Source organism: Saccopteryx bilineata, chromosome 10, assembly GCF_036850765.1.
Source record: "Saccopteryx bilineata isolate mSacBil1 chromosome 10, mSacBil1_pri_phased_curated, whole genome shotgun sequence".
NCBI lineage: Eukaryota > Metazoa > Chordata > Mammalia > Chiroptera > Emballonuridae > Saccopteryx > Saccopteryx bilineata.
In genome coordinates, this window is record NC_089499.1 from 75,312,152 (window position 1) to 75,326,360 (window position 14,209).

A 14,209-nucleotide genomic window follows, 5' to 3' on the forward strand; every position below is an offset into this window, starting at 1 on the left:
TAAAAGGCAAGATTGGAAGCAGAGACCATTTAGAGATGACTGCCATAGTTCAGGTGAGAAATGATGGTGGCTTGGTCTAGGATGATGGCAGTTGGGGTTGTGAGAAGTAATTGGAATCTTCAATTTTTTTTCTCCAATGTTTTATTATGACAAATTTCAAACATGTTGAAAAGTCAAAAGCTAAAAAATCGAAAGGATGAACACACATATATCCATCACTATATTCTATAGTTAATATTTTACCATGTCTTTATTATCACTCAGCTACCCATCTTGTATTCATCCATCAATCATTTTATTTACTACAAAGTGAGTTACAGAGATAGTATCCTTCACTACTAAACAAGGCAAGTTGCATATATTTTAAAGGTAATATTGACAGACTTGTAGACAAATTAGACATAGGATGTAAAGGAATGAGAGAAATCAAGAAGATTTCCAGGATTTTGGCTGGAGCAACTCTTGAAGAGGAATGGGGTTGAAGAGAGTAATCAAGTGCTTTGTTTCAGACAAGTTAAGATTGGAAAGACAGGTAGACATCCAGGAAGATTAGGCAGCTTGATTAAAATTTTTGGAGCTCAGCAAAGACATGGGGCAGGAGCATCAATTTGGAGTTACCAACTAACACTTAGAATTTATTATTCAGAATGAAATGAGATCACCTAGGGAGTAAGTGTGGATACAAGAGAGAAGAGAAAAAGGTGAAGAACTGAGACTGGAAGTGTCCCAACATTTGGAAGTTAGAAAGAGGAAGAGGATTGAGAAAACTGAATAGGATCAGTAAGAAAAATATGATCAGGAGAGTAGAATGTTTCCCAGAAGCCCAGAGGATGTATTTCAAAAGAGAATTGATTGAGTTCTGCTGAGGTGATGAGAACTGAGATTACTGATCACTGAAGCTGGCAAAATGTTCATTGCTGGAACTCAGTTATGTGTCTGGCATATAGCAGGTGTTCAGTGAGTAAATAAATGGAGATCTTTGGTGACCTTGATAAATGGAGCCATTCAGTGGAGTAGTGAGAATGAAAGTTTGATGGAAGAAGCTTCAAGAGAATCAGAGGTGAGGATAATTGAGACAGTGAGCATAGATGACTTGCAACGAGTTTTCTTAAAACACAGAGCAGAGAAATTGGACTGTATCTTGAGGAAGATGTAGTATCAAGAGAAATTTTTATTTTTGAATGATGAGAAATATTATTGCATGTTGTATTTTTAGTGGTAATAATCCAGTAGAGAAGAGAAAATTAATAATGCAAGGGATAGTGGCAACAACTGCTGGAGTGACTACCTCAAGTAGGCAACCAGGGATGGCATCAGGGCATGGTGGAGTGCCTGACATTAGAAGTACAATTTTTCATCTGTAGAAACAGGGAAGAATGCAGGGTATAAGAATGCAAACGTTTAGTAGGAATAGTAGTTGCATGTTCATTCTCTTGCTCATCCAACAATTATTTACTGAGCATTTATAGTAGTCCCCCTTTGAGCTGGTGATATATTAAAGACAGCTACTGAAAAAAAAAAAAGACACCTATTGGATGCCTGAAATCACAGATAGTACTGAACCCTATAAATACTATGCTTATTTCTATACATATATTTCTATGATAAATTTAATGTATAAATAATGCACAATAAGAGATTGACAACAATGACTAATAGTAAAATAAAATAACAATAGACTAATAAAAGTTATATGAATATCATTTCTCTCAAAATATCTTATTGTAGTGTACTCATCTTTTCACTTGAAGGAATCACTTTAAGGGTTCTCTTTGACATCCAAATTGCTCTATCACTGCTCTTGGATTTAGGGGCCATTATTAAGTAAAGTAAGGGTGACTTGAACACAAACACTGCAAGCATCTAACACCCAAGAGAGCTGCTGCTGACATGTGGACAGCGAGCGTCTTGAGCGGGAGGGGCCGGGCAGAGGGATGCTTCCTGAGAGATGGCGCCAGAGTTCTTCATGCGACTCAGAACAGTGTGCAACATAAATCTTATGCATTGGTTATTTCTAGAATTTTCCATTTAATATTTCTGGACCACAGCGGGCCACTGGTAACTAAAACCACAAGAAGCTAAACCATGCATAAGGGGACTCTTGTACTAGTGTTAAGCAGTTTGTTAGGAAGTAGGGCTTCAGCAGTGATGAAAACAGATGAAAATCTCTGCCTTCATGGGGCTGGTATGTACCTAATTGGTTTGTTGTAGTGTAGACATATCAATGTTCTTATAAAATACATTGTCTGCATTTGTGTCTTTCCTTCACAAAACAAGCAGTGGTCTTATTTTTCTTGATTCATGGAAAACTCTCAGGAAGTATTGGCAGGATAACTTGAATGATTCATTTCATTTTTTTCAATTTAAGTTTTTATTGTGGCAAGAGCACTTGAGATCCACTCTGTTAAGGGATTTAAAGTGTACATTATAATACCAGCGATAAGCACAAGGTTGTACAACAGATCTCCAGAACTGTTTCACATTGCTGAAGCTTTGCATCCTTTGAATAGCACGTCTGCATTCCCCTCCTGCCTGCACCTGGTACCCGCCATGTCACTCCTCTACAAGTGAAATCATGTAGTTTGTCCTTTGTAACTGTCTTACTTCACTTAGTACATGCCCTCAAGGTTCAACCATTTTGTTGTGTATAGCAAGATTTCTTTCTTTTGAAAGGCTTAATAATATTCCATTGCATGTATATTCCACGTTTTCTTTTCTTTTTTTTTTTTTTTGTATTTTTCTGAAGTTGCAAACGGGGAGGCAGTCAGACAGACTCCTGCATGCGCCCGACCAGGATCCACCTGGCATGTTCACCAGGGGGCGATGCTCTGCCCATCTGGGGCATCGCTCTGCTGCGACCAGAGCCATTCTAGCGCCTGAGGCAGAGACCAAGGAGCCATCCTAAGTGCCCGGGCCAACTTTGCTGCAATGGAGCCTTGGCTGTGGGAGGGGAAGAGAGAGATGGAGAGGGGGAGGGGTGGAGAAGCAGATAGGCGCTTCTCCTGTGTGCCCTGGCCGGGAATCGAATCCGGGACTCCCACACGCCAGGCCGACGCTCTACCACTGAGCCAACCAGCCAGGGCCACGTTTTCTTTATCCATCTGTTAACGGACATTCTAGATTGATTGTTTCTACATTTGGCTGGTGTGAATAATGCTGGGATTTGGGAGGACTAATATGTTTTTAAGATTCTGATTTCAGTTTTACAGATTCGATGCAATCCCTATCGAAATCCCAGTTGCACTTTTTACAAAGATAGAAAAAATCAACAGAGTGAAAAGGCAACCTACAGAATGGTAGAAAGTATAAGCAAACCATCAGATATTGATAAGAGGTTACTGTCCAAAATACATAAGGGAGTTCTGCAACTCAATAGCAAAAATCTAATAACCTGATTTAAAAATGGGCTAAGGACTTGACTAGACATTTCTAAAAGGAGCTATGCTAAAGTCCAAAAAGTATATGAAAAAATGCTCATCATCACTACTATCAGGGAATCGCAAATGAAAACCACAGTGGGTATCACCTTACACTGTCAGGATGGCTATTATAAAAAACGAGACAAAACAAAACAACCCTCGCAAGTCCTGGTAAGGATGTGGAGAAACGGGAAACCCCTGAGCATTGTTGATGGGAAAGCATAATGGTGCAGCCATTATAGAAAACAAAAATGAAAACTAGAACTACAGTCTTTTGGGTATTTATCCAAAAGATTTATCTCTGAGTTGTCATCAATGTCTTGGTTTTCAACCTTAACATCAATTTAAAATTTCATCTCTTTGTCACAGCAAAGAGAAGGGGGAGAAAAGTTTGGTTCATATACTCACATTCTTGGAAAGCCTGGGGTGTGGAGAAAGGTTTGTTGAGGCATGCCCAGTGAGTTCGAGTACCAGGCGATCATCATCTGGGTTATTCAAGCAAAAGAACAATTTTGTTTGAAATAGTGCATAATTAGAGAAAAACAGATTTTTAAGAAAAACTACTTACCTAGAAAATAATCGTTAACTCTCCACACAAAAGGCAGGTATTTATAGAAAACCACAGTCAAATTTTTAATAAATATTTTTAGGAGTATTTACTTCATATTTGCACGTGTACCATCTTCCACAAGATGGCATGCAAGTTTGTAACACATGGTAGCCTGTAGCTATTGCAAAATCAACTTGTAACAAGCAATAGCACTGAACAATTACATGATATATTATTGTTGTTGTTGTTTTTGCCTTAAAAATTGCAAAGGTATACACCCAGGCAATGTTTTTCATATGTAGAGGCTATTATATTACAAAGATATGCACATCAAAATGTAATTATTTAAAGAATATGTGAAAAGTATCAATATGCATATTTACACAAGGCAAATGAAGATTTGGCAATGACAGTTCTTACAAACTGTGTTCTAACATTTATGTTAAAAAATACATCTTTATGAAATTGAGAAAGGAATTATAAATAAAATATTTGGTTTTTGGAAGATTTATTTTAATATTTTAAAGTGTGCATTAAAATGTTTCCTGGGAAATAGCATGGTAAGTCATACTGAGTATTACTGTGGTTCTTCTTATAAGATCACCTGGAATGCTTTTAATAAAACACAGATGCCAGGGTCCTTTAGACTAATTAAATCAGGATCTCTGGGGCCCAGCCATCAGTATTTAAAAAGCTCCCCAGCCATTTCAACCGTCTCTTAGGTAGCAAAGCTCTCTGATACAGCTGTGATCGCTTTCTCGTTGGCTTGTGGAAGACATCACTAATTGAATGTGGTATTTTTCCAACCTGAGCTCACAGGTTTTCTTGCTATATTGCACCAGGTAGTCCTTACCAATCAAATCAGAGTTGAAAAGCACCCGACTTACTATCAGAGTTACTAAAGAATAAAGGAAAGAACTTGGTTACTCACACATAAGGTGACAGGTGTCTTAATGTGGTAACAAACTCTGTTTTCTAGCATGATTCAGCCAAACAATAGTTTTTAGCGCTGCAACAAAGGGCACTTTAGAGATTGCAGTGGGTAATATCTGTGCTCTTCCCTGGTCTCCTTGGAAACCTTTGTAGCATTTCTGTGTGCTGCTCCCTGCGTCCAGCAAGTTCAATGTGCTTTGGTTCCTTCAGCAGGTTCCTTCAGCTGCCCTTGGACTTTCCTTGCACTTCACAGAGCAGGAAGTCCCTGGGAGTGTACCTCTCTCTGGGGTAATCCTTACCGTTGGATGAGGGGGCAAGAGTAGGAACGGCCTCTCTCCTTTCCCTGGGTGGGAACAGCTCCCAGGCCTGAGGTCCCCCCGCAGCCGCCTGGTGGGTTCAGGCTGCAATGGCCTGTATGGACGTTGGGTAGCACTCTTGCTTGGCCCCCTCCCCTTCTCTGTCCTCACTTCCTACTTCCACTCTCATTTTCCAGGATCACTTAACTAATACATCACTTGCACACAGATTTTCACCTCTGGATCTGTTTCTGAGGAAGCTTAAGACAGATGCCAAAACCTAAGGCCACTGGGCTGCAGGAGCATGTGTATAATTCAAAAAGCAGAGATGCCTGGGTTCTACCCCCAGAAAGCCTGATTTCATTAGTCCTTAAAGCTCGCCAGGTAACTGAGCTGTACACCCAAAGGTGCAGAGAAAAAAGGCGTGGGGGGAAGTGGAGGAGAGTAAAGGGGGAGGTAGATGGGGATGAGACTTGGGGTGGTGAGCACACAATGCAATATACAGATGAGGTATTGTGAGATTGTGCACCTTAATTTTAAACCTGTATAATTTTATTAACCAGTGTCAGTCACCCCAATAACTTCAATAAAAAAATCACTTTTAAAAAACCAATGTTAGAGTACATAAAAATCATTCTGGGTAGCTTATTGTTATAAACTCACATTATCAGGTTTCCCTGCCCAAAATATTCTGACTCCATTAGGTCTGTATATTTAATAAAAATGAAAATTTCACATATATAAAAGTAGACAGAACAGTATAATGAATTCCACTGAATTCTCCAGCTTCAACAATTAACTCTTGAATGAAGGCTCTTAATGTGTAGGTCATCCCTGAGAAAGGTTTGTAAAGTTAGCTTTGTAAATTCCGTAACCATAACTGTGTGTGTAGTAAACATCTGGATAAGTCCACTTGTAACATCTAGCTCAGTCAGGGATGGCAGATCAGTTTCAACTTGCATATCTATCTCATTGATGGTTAGAAGCTCAAGAGTGTTGAGGATCCTGAGACTGAGTCTGGGTTCAGTATTAAAATTGCGGGATGAATGTTTGCATAGAGGTCTCTTAACTTTAGCTAACCTTTGGAACAAGGTTAATAAGGCTTTGTTCTAGGAAGAATGAGGGCTCCAATAGTTCAGTGTAAGTGTGTAGGTAGCAAACTATTCCTTTTGTTTACAAAGTGAATGTAAGAGAGTGCCCTAATAATTGGAAGAAAGTAAAAGGATCTTGTGTGAAACTCCAAGGCTGCTCAGGGTGAGGTGCTATTACTTTTTATATGGCCTTAGGACTAAAATGCAAGGTTAATGTTTAGTTTAGGGAAGGGGTCTCAAACTCGCAGCCTGCGGGCCGCATGTGGCCCGCCGAACAATTTTGTGCGGCCCGCAGACTAATCCACGAAGTTCAAAATATTTTGGATAAAATTAAGTAAGCCTAGGGGCCTACTTGTATTTTTCATTTCTCTAGCATCCTAGCTAGATATTAGCTTAATTAACAGCAGTTGTGATGCGAACTACAGTTTCTGGTCATTTTGTGACACTGAGTAAACTGCATGTACGATTGTGCTTGTTGTACTGATTTTTTTTGTTTTCAACTACAGTGAGAAAAGTGTTGCGTAACAGTTGCCTTTTGTAGACCTAGTGCCGCCCGCCGAACTGCTGTGATCTTGCTCTGCGGCCCACATGCTGAGTTGAGTTTGAGACCCCTGGTTTAGAGTCATATCTGTGTTTATAGTTTAAAAATATTTTCTTAAAACTGTAACTAACTTACTTGCCTGACCAGGCAGTGGTGCAGTGGATAGAATGTTGGATTGGGATGTGGAGGACTCAGGTTTGAGACCTCGAGGTCGCCAGCTTGAGTGAGGGCTCATCTGGTTTGAGCAAGGCTCACCAGCTTAAGCCCAAGGTCACTGGTTCGAGCAAGGGGTTACTCAGTCTGCGGTAGCCCCATGGTCAAGACACATATGAGAAAGTAATCAATGAACAACTAAGGAGCTGCAACAAAGAATCGATGTATTGATGTTTCTGATCTCTCTTCCTTCCTGTCTGTCTGTCCCTCTCTCTGTTCCTATCTGTCACTCTCTCTGACTCTCTCTGTCTCTGTCACAAAAATAAAACCAAACAAACCCCCCCCCCCAAAACTGTAACTCACTTAAACCCTGGCTGGTTGGCTCAGTGGTAGAGTGTCAGCTCTGCATGTGGAAGTCCCAGGTTTGATTCCTGGCCAGGCACACAGGAGAAGTGCCCATCTGCTTCTCCATCCTTCCTCCTCTCCCTCTATCTCTCTCTTCTCTTCCCACAGCCAAGGCTCCACTGGAGCAAGTTGGCCTGGGTGCTGAGGATGGCTCCATGGCCTCTGCCTCCGGTGCTAAAATGGTTCCAGTTACAAAGGAACAATGGCCCCAGATAGGCAGAGCATCGCCCCCTAGTGGGCCTGCCGGGTGGATCCCCATCGGGTGCATGGAGGAGTCTGTCTCTCTGCCTCCCTGCCTCTCACTTCAGAAAAATACAACATATATATATATCTTTATTATATGTGGCTTAAGTGTCTGTTTGTCGCCAATAGCTTATTGGTTGCTTGCGTAACTATACTAGCCAATGGGGTGAAGTTGCCACAGCTGAACGCAAATTGAGTGGGTCAGGGGGAAGGTGAACATTTGTTTGCATTGGCAATCATCTGCTTTTGAAACAATTTAAGGCTGAACGCAAATTGAGCATGTCAGGGGGAAGGTGAACATTTGTTTGCATTGGCAATCATCTATTTTATATAAAAGCTATGTCTTAACGTAATTTCTTTTAAGAATGCCTCCTAGAAAATACAGCACTGAAGAGGAGAGAAGAGGAGCCAAAGCTGCACAAAAATGGCTTTCTCAACAAAAAAAAACCACTGAGCAGAGAAAGAAAAGTCTTGCTTCAGTCGCAGAGCAAATGCGTCTTTCTCGGCAAAATGAGACTGATGAGCACAGAGAAACAAGGCTTGCCTCAGATGCAAGACAAAAAAGCCTGTCTCGACAAAATGAGTCCCTTGAACAAAGGCAGGAGAGAAATGCAAAAAAAACGACAGAGTAATGCTGACCGAAACACAAAAAGGGTTAAAACAGTTTCAAACGGAGAAACTTTAATTTTTGAGCATTCCTCTGGTGACATGAATATTAAATGTGAACACTGTCAGTCCTTAAACTTCAAGTTAGAAACTAATCGATTTGACCGTGGCAAGAAAGGATTTTCTCAATGTTGCAAGTACGGAAACATTGTAGTTCCACTAATTGAGAATTATCCACCACTCTTGAATAAATTATTGACTAGTCAGCATCCAAATAGCAATCAGTACATGGATAGCATTCGATCCATTAATAGTTCGTTTGCTTTTGCGTCCATGGGAAACAAACCAATTGACTTGCTTGGACCAGGACTTTATTGCTTTAGACTTCATGGTCAAGTTTACCATCAAACTGGAACTTTGCATCCTTCTGACGGGAAAAGAAAGTTTGCTCAATTATATATACTTGATCCCTCAGAGGACACGGTCAACTTTATGTTGCCTGTTCAAGAGTTCGTGAAAGAACGGACGTAAAATTAAAAATAATTGATGGTCCTCTGCAAGGCAAGCTTAAAAATGATGGAAAGATCTACATAAGAAATGTGTACAAAGAGATCTTTGACATGTGAATTAACATTTTATTATTTAAATCACCTTTATTTATTGAGCTAGCGGTGGTTAAGAAATGTACCGCCAGTGGTTTCCTTCATTGCACTCTACTTTAAGCAATTAAGCAAGTAGAAGGGGGAAACCCCGTGGGGCACTAAGCAAAGGGGTGTCCTCGCCGCCTGCCCTGGGTAATTCAGTTTGAATTAGCAGACACCTTTGCACAAATCATTTTAATTATAATTTATAATATCTAGAACAGCGGTCATTTCATATGACTGCCGGGCTGGGCTTTCTAGTATATATATATATATATATATATATATATATATATATATATATATATATATATATACTAGAAAGCAATCTATATATCGCTTATAACAAGGATTTGTGCCTGACTAGGCAGTGGCACAGTGGATAGAGCATCGGAATGGGACGTGAAACCCCGAGGTTGCCAGCTTGAGTGTGGGCTCATCTGGTTTGAGCAAAGCTCACCAGCTTGCTGGCTTGAGCAAGAGGTCATTTGCTCTGCTGTAACCTCCCCCCACCACCTGGTCAAGGCACATATGAGAAAGCAATCAATGAACAACTAAGGTGCCACAACAAAGAATTGATGCTTCTCATCTCTCTCTCTTCCTGTCAGTCCCTATCTGCCCCTCTCTCTGTCTCTGTCACACACACAAAATAAATAAAAAGGATTTGTAGGTGATCAATGATTAGCCAGTATTTGTACTTTAGAAAAATCAGAGAATATTCTGTTATATAAAAAAAAAATTTAGCCCATATCATACTTATTTACTAATTGTTTCAAGATAATATAACTCATGCCAAACTAACAAATTAAACACAGTCTATCAGCCTAGGAGCTCAGATTCTAGTGTCAGACAGCCTAAGTTAAAATTTAGGTTTTACTTCTCTCTGGTCCTGTGATCTTGGACAAGTCTCTTAATCTTTCTGTGTCTCAGTTTTTTAATTTGTAATGGGGTGAATAATAGGAGCCTCCTCAGGGCTATTATAAAGATTAAATGAGGTAAAAAATGTAAAGGGCTTTGAATAGTGTTTGGCAGACAGTACTTAATAAATATTAGCTAATATTATTAGTATTATACTGGAATAATAAAACTCTTGCTATTTTTTTCGACGTATATGACAACTCTTTCTTATTTTCTTTCCTGATTCATCTTTCTCTGTTGATCTTTAAATTTTGAAAGTTTCTCCAGGCTTGCTCTTAGTCTCCCCTCCCTTCTTTTCCTCTATAAACAGTAACACTGCGGTGCTGTTACTCTGTCTTCAGCCACCTATGTTCCTTTAATCCCTATACAAAACATTTAAAAACAATTTTAAATATTATGTTTTAAAAAAATGCCCTGGCTAGATGGCTCAGTTGGTTAGAGCACCACTGTGAAGCACCGAGGTTGCCAGTTTGAGCCCCAGTTGGGGCTCATACAGGAGCAGATGGATGTTCCTGTCTCTCTCTCTCTCTCCCTCCCTTCCTTTCTGGCTAAAATTAATAAATAAAGAAATTAAAAAATATATATCAGCCTTCTCCCAGAAAGACAGGGAGGATAACACAACGGCTCTGGAGTCAGAAAGACCTGGGTTTGGGTTCCAGCTTAACCACTCACTGGTTATGTGTTCTTGGGCCATTTCTTTAACATTTGTGAGCCTCTGTTTCCCCACCTATAAAATGGGACTGAGAAGAGTACAACCTCAGAGCATCATTTTAAGGCTTAAATGAGATACTTCAGAAAGATGCTGAGCACAGAATCTGGGCCAGCGTAACTGGTGGACACCAGAATTGTTGCTTTTATTATCACTGATGCTATGAACATGGAGCACCCAACACTGAGGCCCCAGTTGTCCTCTCTGTGTTTGGCCTGCAGTTCAAGCTCAGACATTTCCAATTCCCAGCTCTCTGAGAGTGAATAGTTATGAACAAGCCTTTCAGAGAAACTGGGTTTTGAAAAATAAGTCCATCCAGAAGGACCAAAGACTCCCCTTTCCTCAATTTTCTCCTTTCAGCTATTGTCACATACCCTGGAGCCTGACAATAGGGCTGCCATTGTTATTCCTATGGCCCAGCTATTGCCTGAACAGCTGATGGTGTTCTTGCAGGTAAATTGGGGAATGGGGAATGAATTTAAGTTGCCGGCCCCACAGAGAGTTAATTTCTCATCCCTTGAACTGCTTTCCTATTCAGAGGATCGTTCATTTAGGTGGCTTTCCCCGCGATGGCCTTGGCTGCCTAGCAACTGCCAGCTCCAACCTTCCTGGAACAACACAGCCGCTGTGCATATCAGTGCCATCAATTTTTAAAAAAGACTATCTCATTTTATGAAAAATTAAGCATCATAAAAATACTGCTTCCCAATGTATGCTTTCCCTCCCAAACAATTGCTGTCAACCAGGTAACACTGAAATGGAATGGAGAACTGCAAATTTTTGAGTGGCTACAACATAAATTAGAGTGACCAAAAAAATGATATACATTTATATATAATCAGACCTCATGCTTGTGAGCCCTGAAACAGGCATCATTTTTCCTGTGTTTGCCTTAAAAGTAAATATGTGATAGATTTTTCTGCAGTTCCTGAATGTTAATACTATATAGCATTTTTTCTACAAAAAAAAGAAGAAATCAATTCCATCTTATCTATGTGTAGAAATGGGTGGATAGATTTAAATTAATCAGGACATGATGATTCGTCAGAAAGTTGATAAAATAAAAGGTCACTAATTTCTCCAAACAATTTTTAGTTTGCTTTGCAGACCTTCTGAGTTTAATCATCTCTATTAAATTATCTCTGGGCCTATACAATTATTAAGTCTGTAGCTCTCAGTATAATTAACTCCTGATGGTAATCCTCTAATGGATTTTTGCCCTAGACTTTTCTAATCATTTGACTCACCTAATCTGGGAACTTTGGCCTTCCCTACCCTTTTTGGCAAAAGCTCATCTCAGGCATGCAGTGTGGTAAGCAGGGAGACATTCTGTATAGTGACTAAAAGCTCAGCTCTCAGACTGGGGGCAAGCCAGTTGAATTTTCTAAACCTCAGTGTTTCTACCTGTGAAGTAGGGATAACCTATGACAGAGTTGTGACAATTAAAAGTTGTGACAATGTGTTTGAAGCGTATAACAGACTAACTAAATGACAGCATGAATGAGAGTCAATGGGACGCTAAGAGAAACAAGTTGATGAAGGGTTGCCACCATCTATCCCACAGAAAACAAGATGAACAAGTGTCCTAAGAGTTTAGTTCTCCCCTCTACAGCTCTCTGTCCCTCAACAGTCCCCCAAAGTGTATCTTCAGAACCACCAAATAAACACAATAACTTCTGAATTCCCATTATACAGTCAGCTTGTGTCTATAAATGTAACTCCTGTTCATTTCATTTTAGCTTTTAGTGGAGTGTTGTGAGAAACATTCAGATAACATACTGAATGTAAGAGATTAGGAAAATTCATTTGTAATATTTAAGGGGAGGTTGTCTGGCCTGTGGTAGTTGAATAATTTCATCATCATCCTTACTGGCAAATGTTGAATGAGCACCTATCATCCATGGGGCAAGCAGAAGGACCCAGAGCACAAAGAGATTTCAGGCCAGGTTCTTGGTGAGCACCATCTGGCTAGGAAAGCTGTTGGTGTCTCTGTAACATTTTTCCTTCTTTTTACTCTCCAATAAACAGTACTCCCTTTCTCCAGAGGGCTCTGGCTTCATAATCGACAGCATCGGAACCATTTCTACAGTAGCAGTTTTTGATTTTGAGAGGGAAGCTAGAAGGTAAATACTGCTACTGGCATTGTATTCACTCGAAATATCTGACCTCTGGTTCATATTTCTGCCTGCAAGAATGTTTCCCCACATCGGTATTAATGGGTCCCAAATGAAGGTGCTGTTGGAATTGCCTTAAATATAACCTTATCACCCAAAATGTATTTGCACAATCGCTGCTATAGGCACTCGATGTGGCTATTTTGGCCTCTCCCTGCTCATCCGCTTTCCCTAGAGGCAACCATTGGGAAGATTTCAGTGGTGCAGTTTGAAAACCGAGGTGAAAGTCAGTGGGGACCTCTCTCTGGACAGCTGGGATGCAGGATTCACTCACAGTGTAATCCAGAAACTTTCAAAAGTTAATTGACTGACATTTCTTTTTTATTTACTTCACATCTGCCAACTGGGTAGCTATTAGTTTATAGTTGTTATTCCTATTTTTATAATGGTTTTTATTACCTTTTGGTCGTATGATCTACATCAAAGTGCTTTATAGAAAAAGCAAATGGACTGTGAACCCCTTTCAATAAGCTTGCCCCTGAATCTCACAAGGAGATCCTTCCCGACCCAAAGCCACAGTTTGAGGATGATATACATCCTAAGTGTTAGTATCTTCTGTAAAATAGGTTGAGAGTTCAACAACAGGATATGCTTTCTCCTGCTGACTTGATAAAGTCTGCTGGAGAAGAGTTCTCCTAAATTTGTATTATGTTTATATATTTTGGGGGTAGAAAAATTGTCAAAATCTTTATCCATTATCCCTTATTCCAAAATCCCTCTGCCCCATGTTTATCTGGTCACAAGAATAACTCTGGGAATAATGGATAATGTCTATCACAATTTCTTTTATTTTGGCCTGGAATATCTCATGGAAAAATGATTATGCACATTCCAAGTTATTTATAAATCTTAAATGGGAGTAAAAGTCATTAATGAGAGTTTTAAAAATTAATATTTTCTTAATAAGTGAAAAGTAAGCTTTCCCTTTTATCAGTATCTTTGAAAGTAAAGAAACTGACACAAGTTGAAGCTTTCTTTGTAGACTTAAATAAATAAATATTTGGCTAAGGTTCCGGAAGGGATCCTCACTAAACTCTATTCCTTAATTTTCTCTGCAACCCTAGAGTTTTTAGGGTCATTGAGCAGCCCTTTAAGTGGGAATAAAAGATATTTTGGAATGCCTCATTGATTTTCATTAATTCCTTCACTTCAAAGGAGATATAGGGCCCTGACATTGCCTATTCAAAGCTGACGCAGGAGTCAGAGAGCTGATTCCCTCGGTACTCCCTGCAGTCAGTGCCCAGCGCCCCGCCAGATCACAGTCATTTGCAGAACCCTGACTGCGGCTCATTCCTCCCTTCTTGTAGCTTAGATGTCTCAGAATTATTTTTTAAATGTCTTTATTCTTAAAAGTGAATTGGCTTTATGATTTCTGTGAAATTATGTAAAAAACAATCATCTTCTGGTAGAAAAAATTACAAAATCGGAGAAAAATTGAGAACTGGTTCAATTTTTAGGATAACCAGAAAAAAAAAAAGAGTAGTTTGATCTCAATTATCAGTATATTTCAAGGTAGAATAGATTTATTTT

At 39.7% G+C, this 14,209-nt stretch overlaps 1 protein-coding gene across 2 annotated transcripts in view; it reads left to right on the forward strand.

Annotated features, from left to right (window-relative positions):
* LOC136314100 (cadherin-related family member 3-like) overlaps positions 1-14,209 on the forward strand; it is a 115,929-nt gene that overhangs the window by 48,879 nt on the left and 52,841 nt on the right. For both annotated transcript variants that reach the window (XR_010727274.1, XM_066244518.1), the window contains exon 5: positions 12,534-12,628. Coding sequence is in view for 1 of the 2 variants with exons in the window: in XM_066244518.1 (XP_066100615.1) it covers positions 12,534-12,628 (95 nt within the window). In the remaining variant the exon portion in view is untranslated. The remainder of the gene's footprint in view (positions 1-12,533; positions 12,629-14,209) is intronic.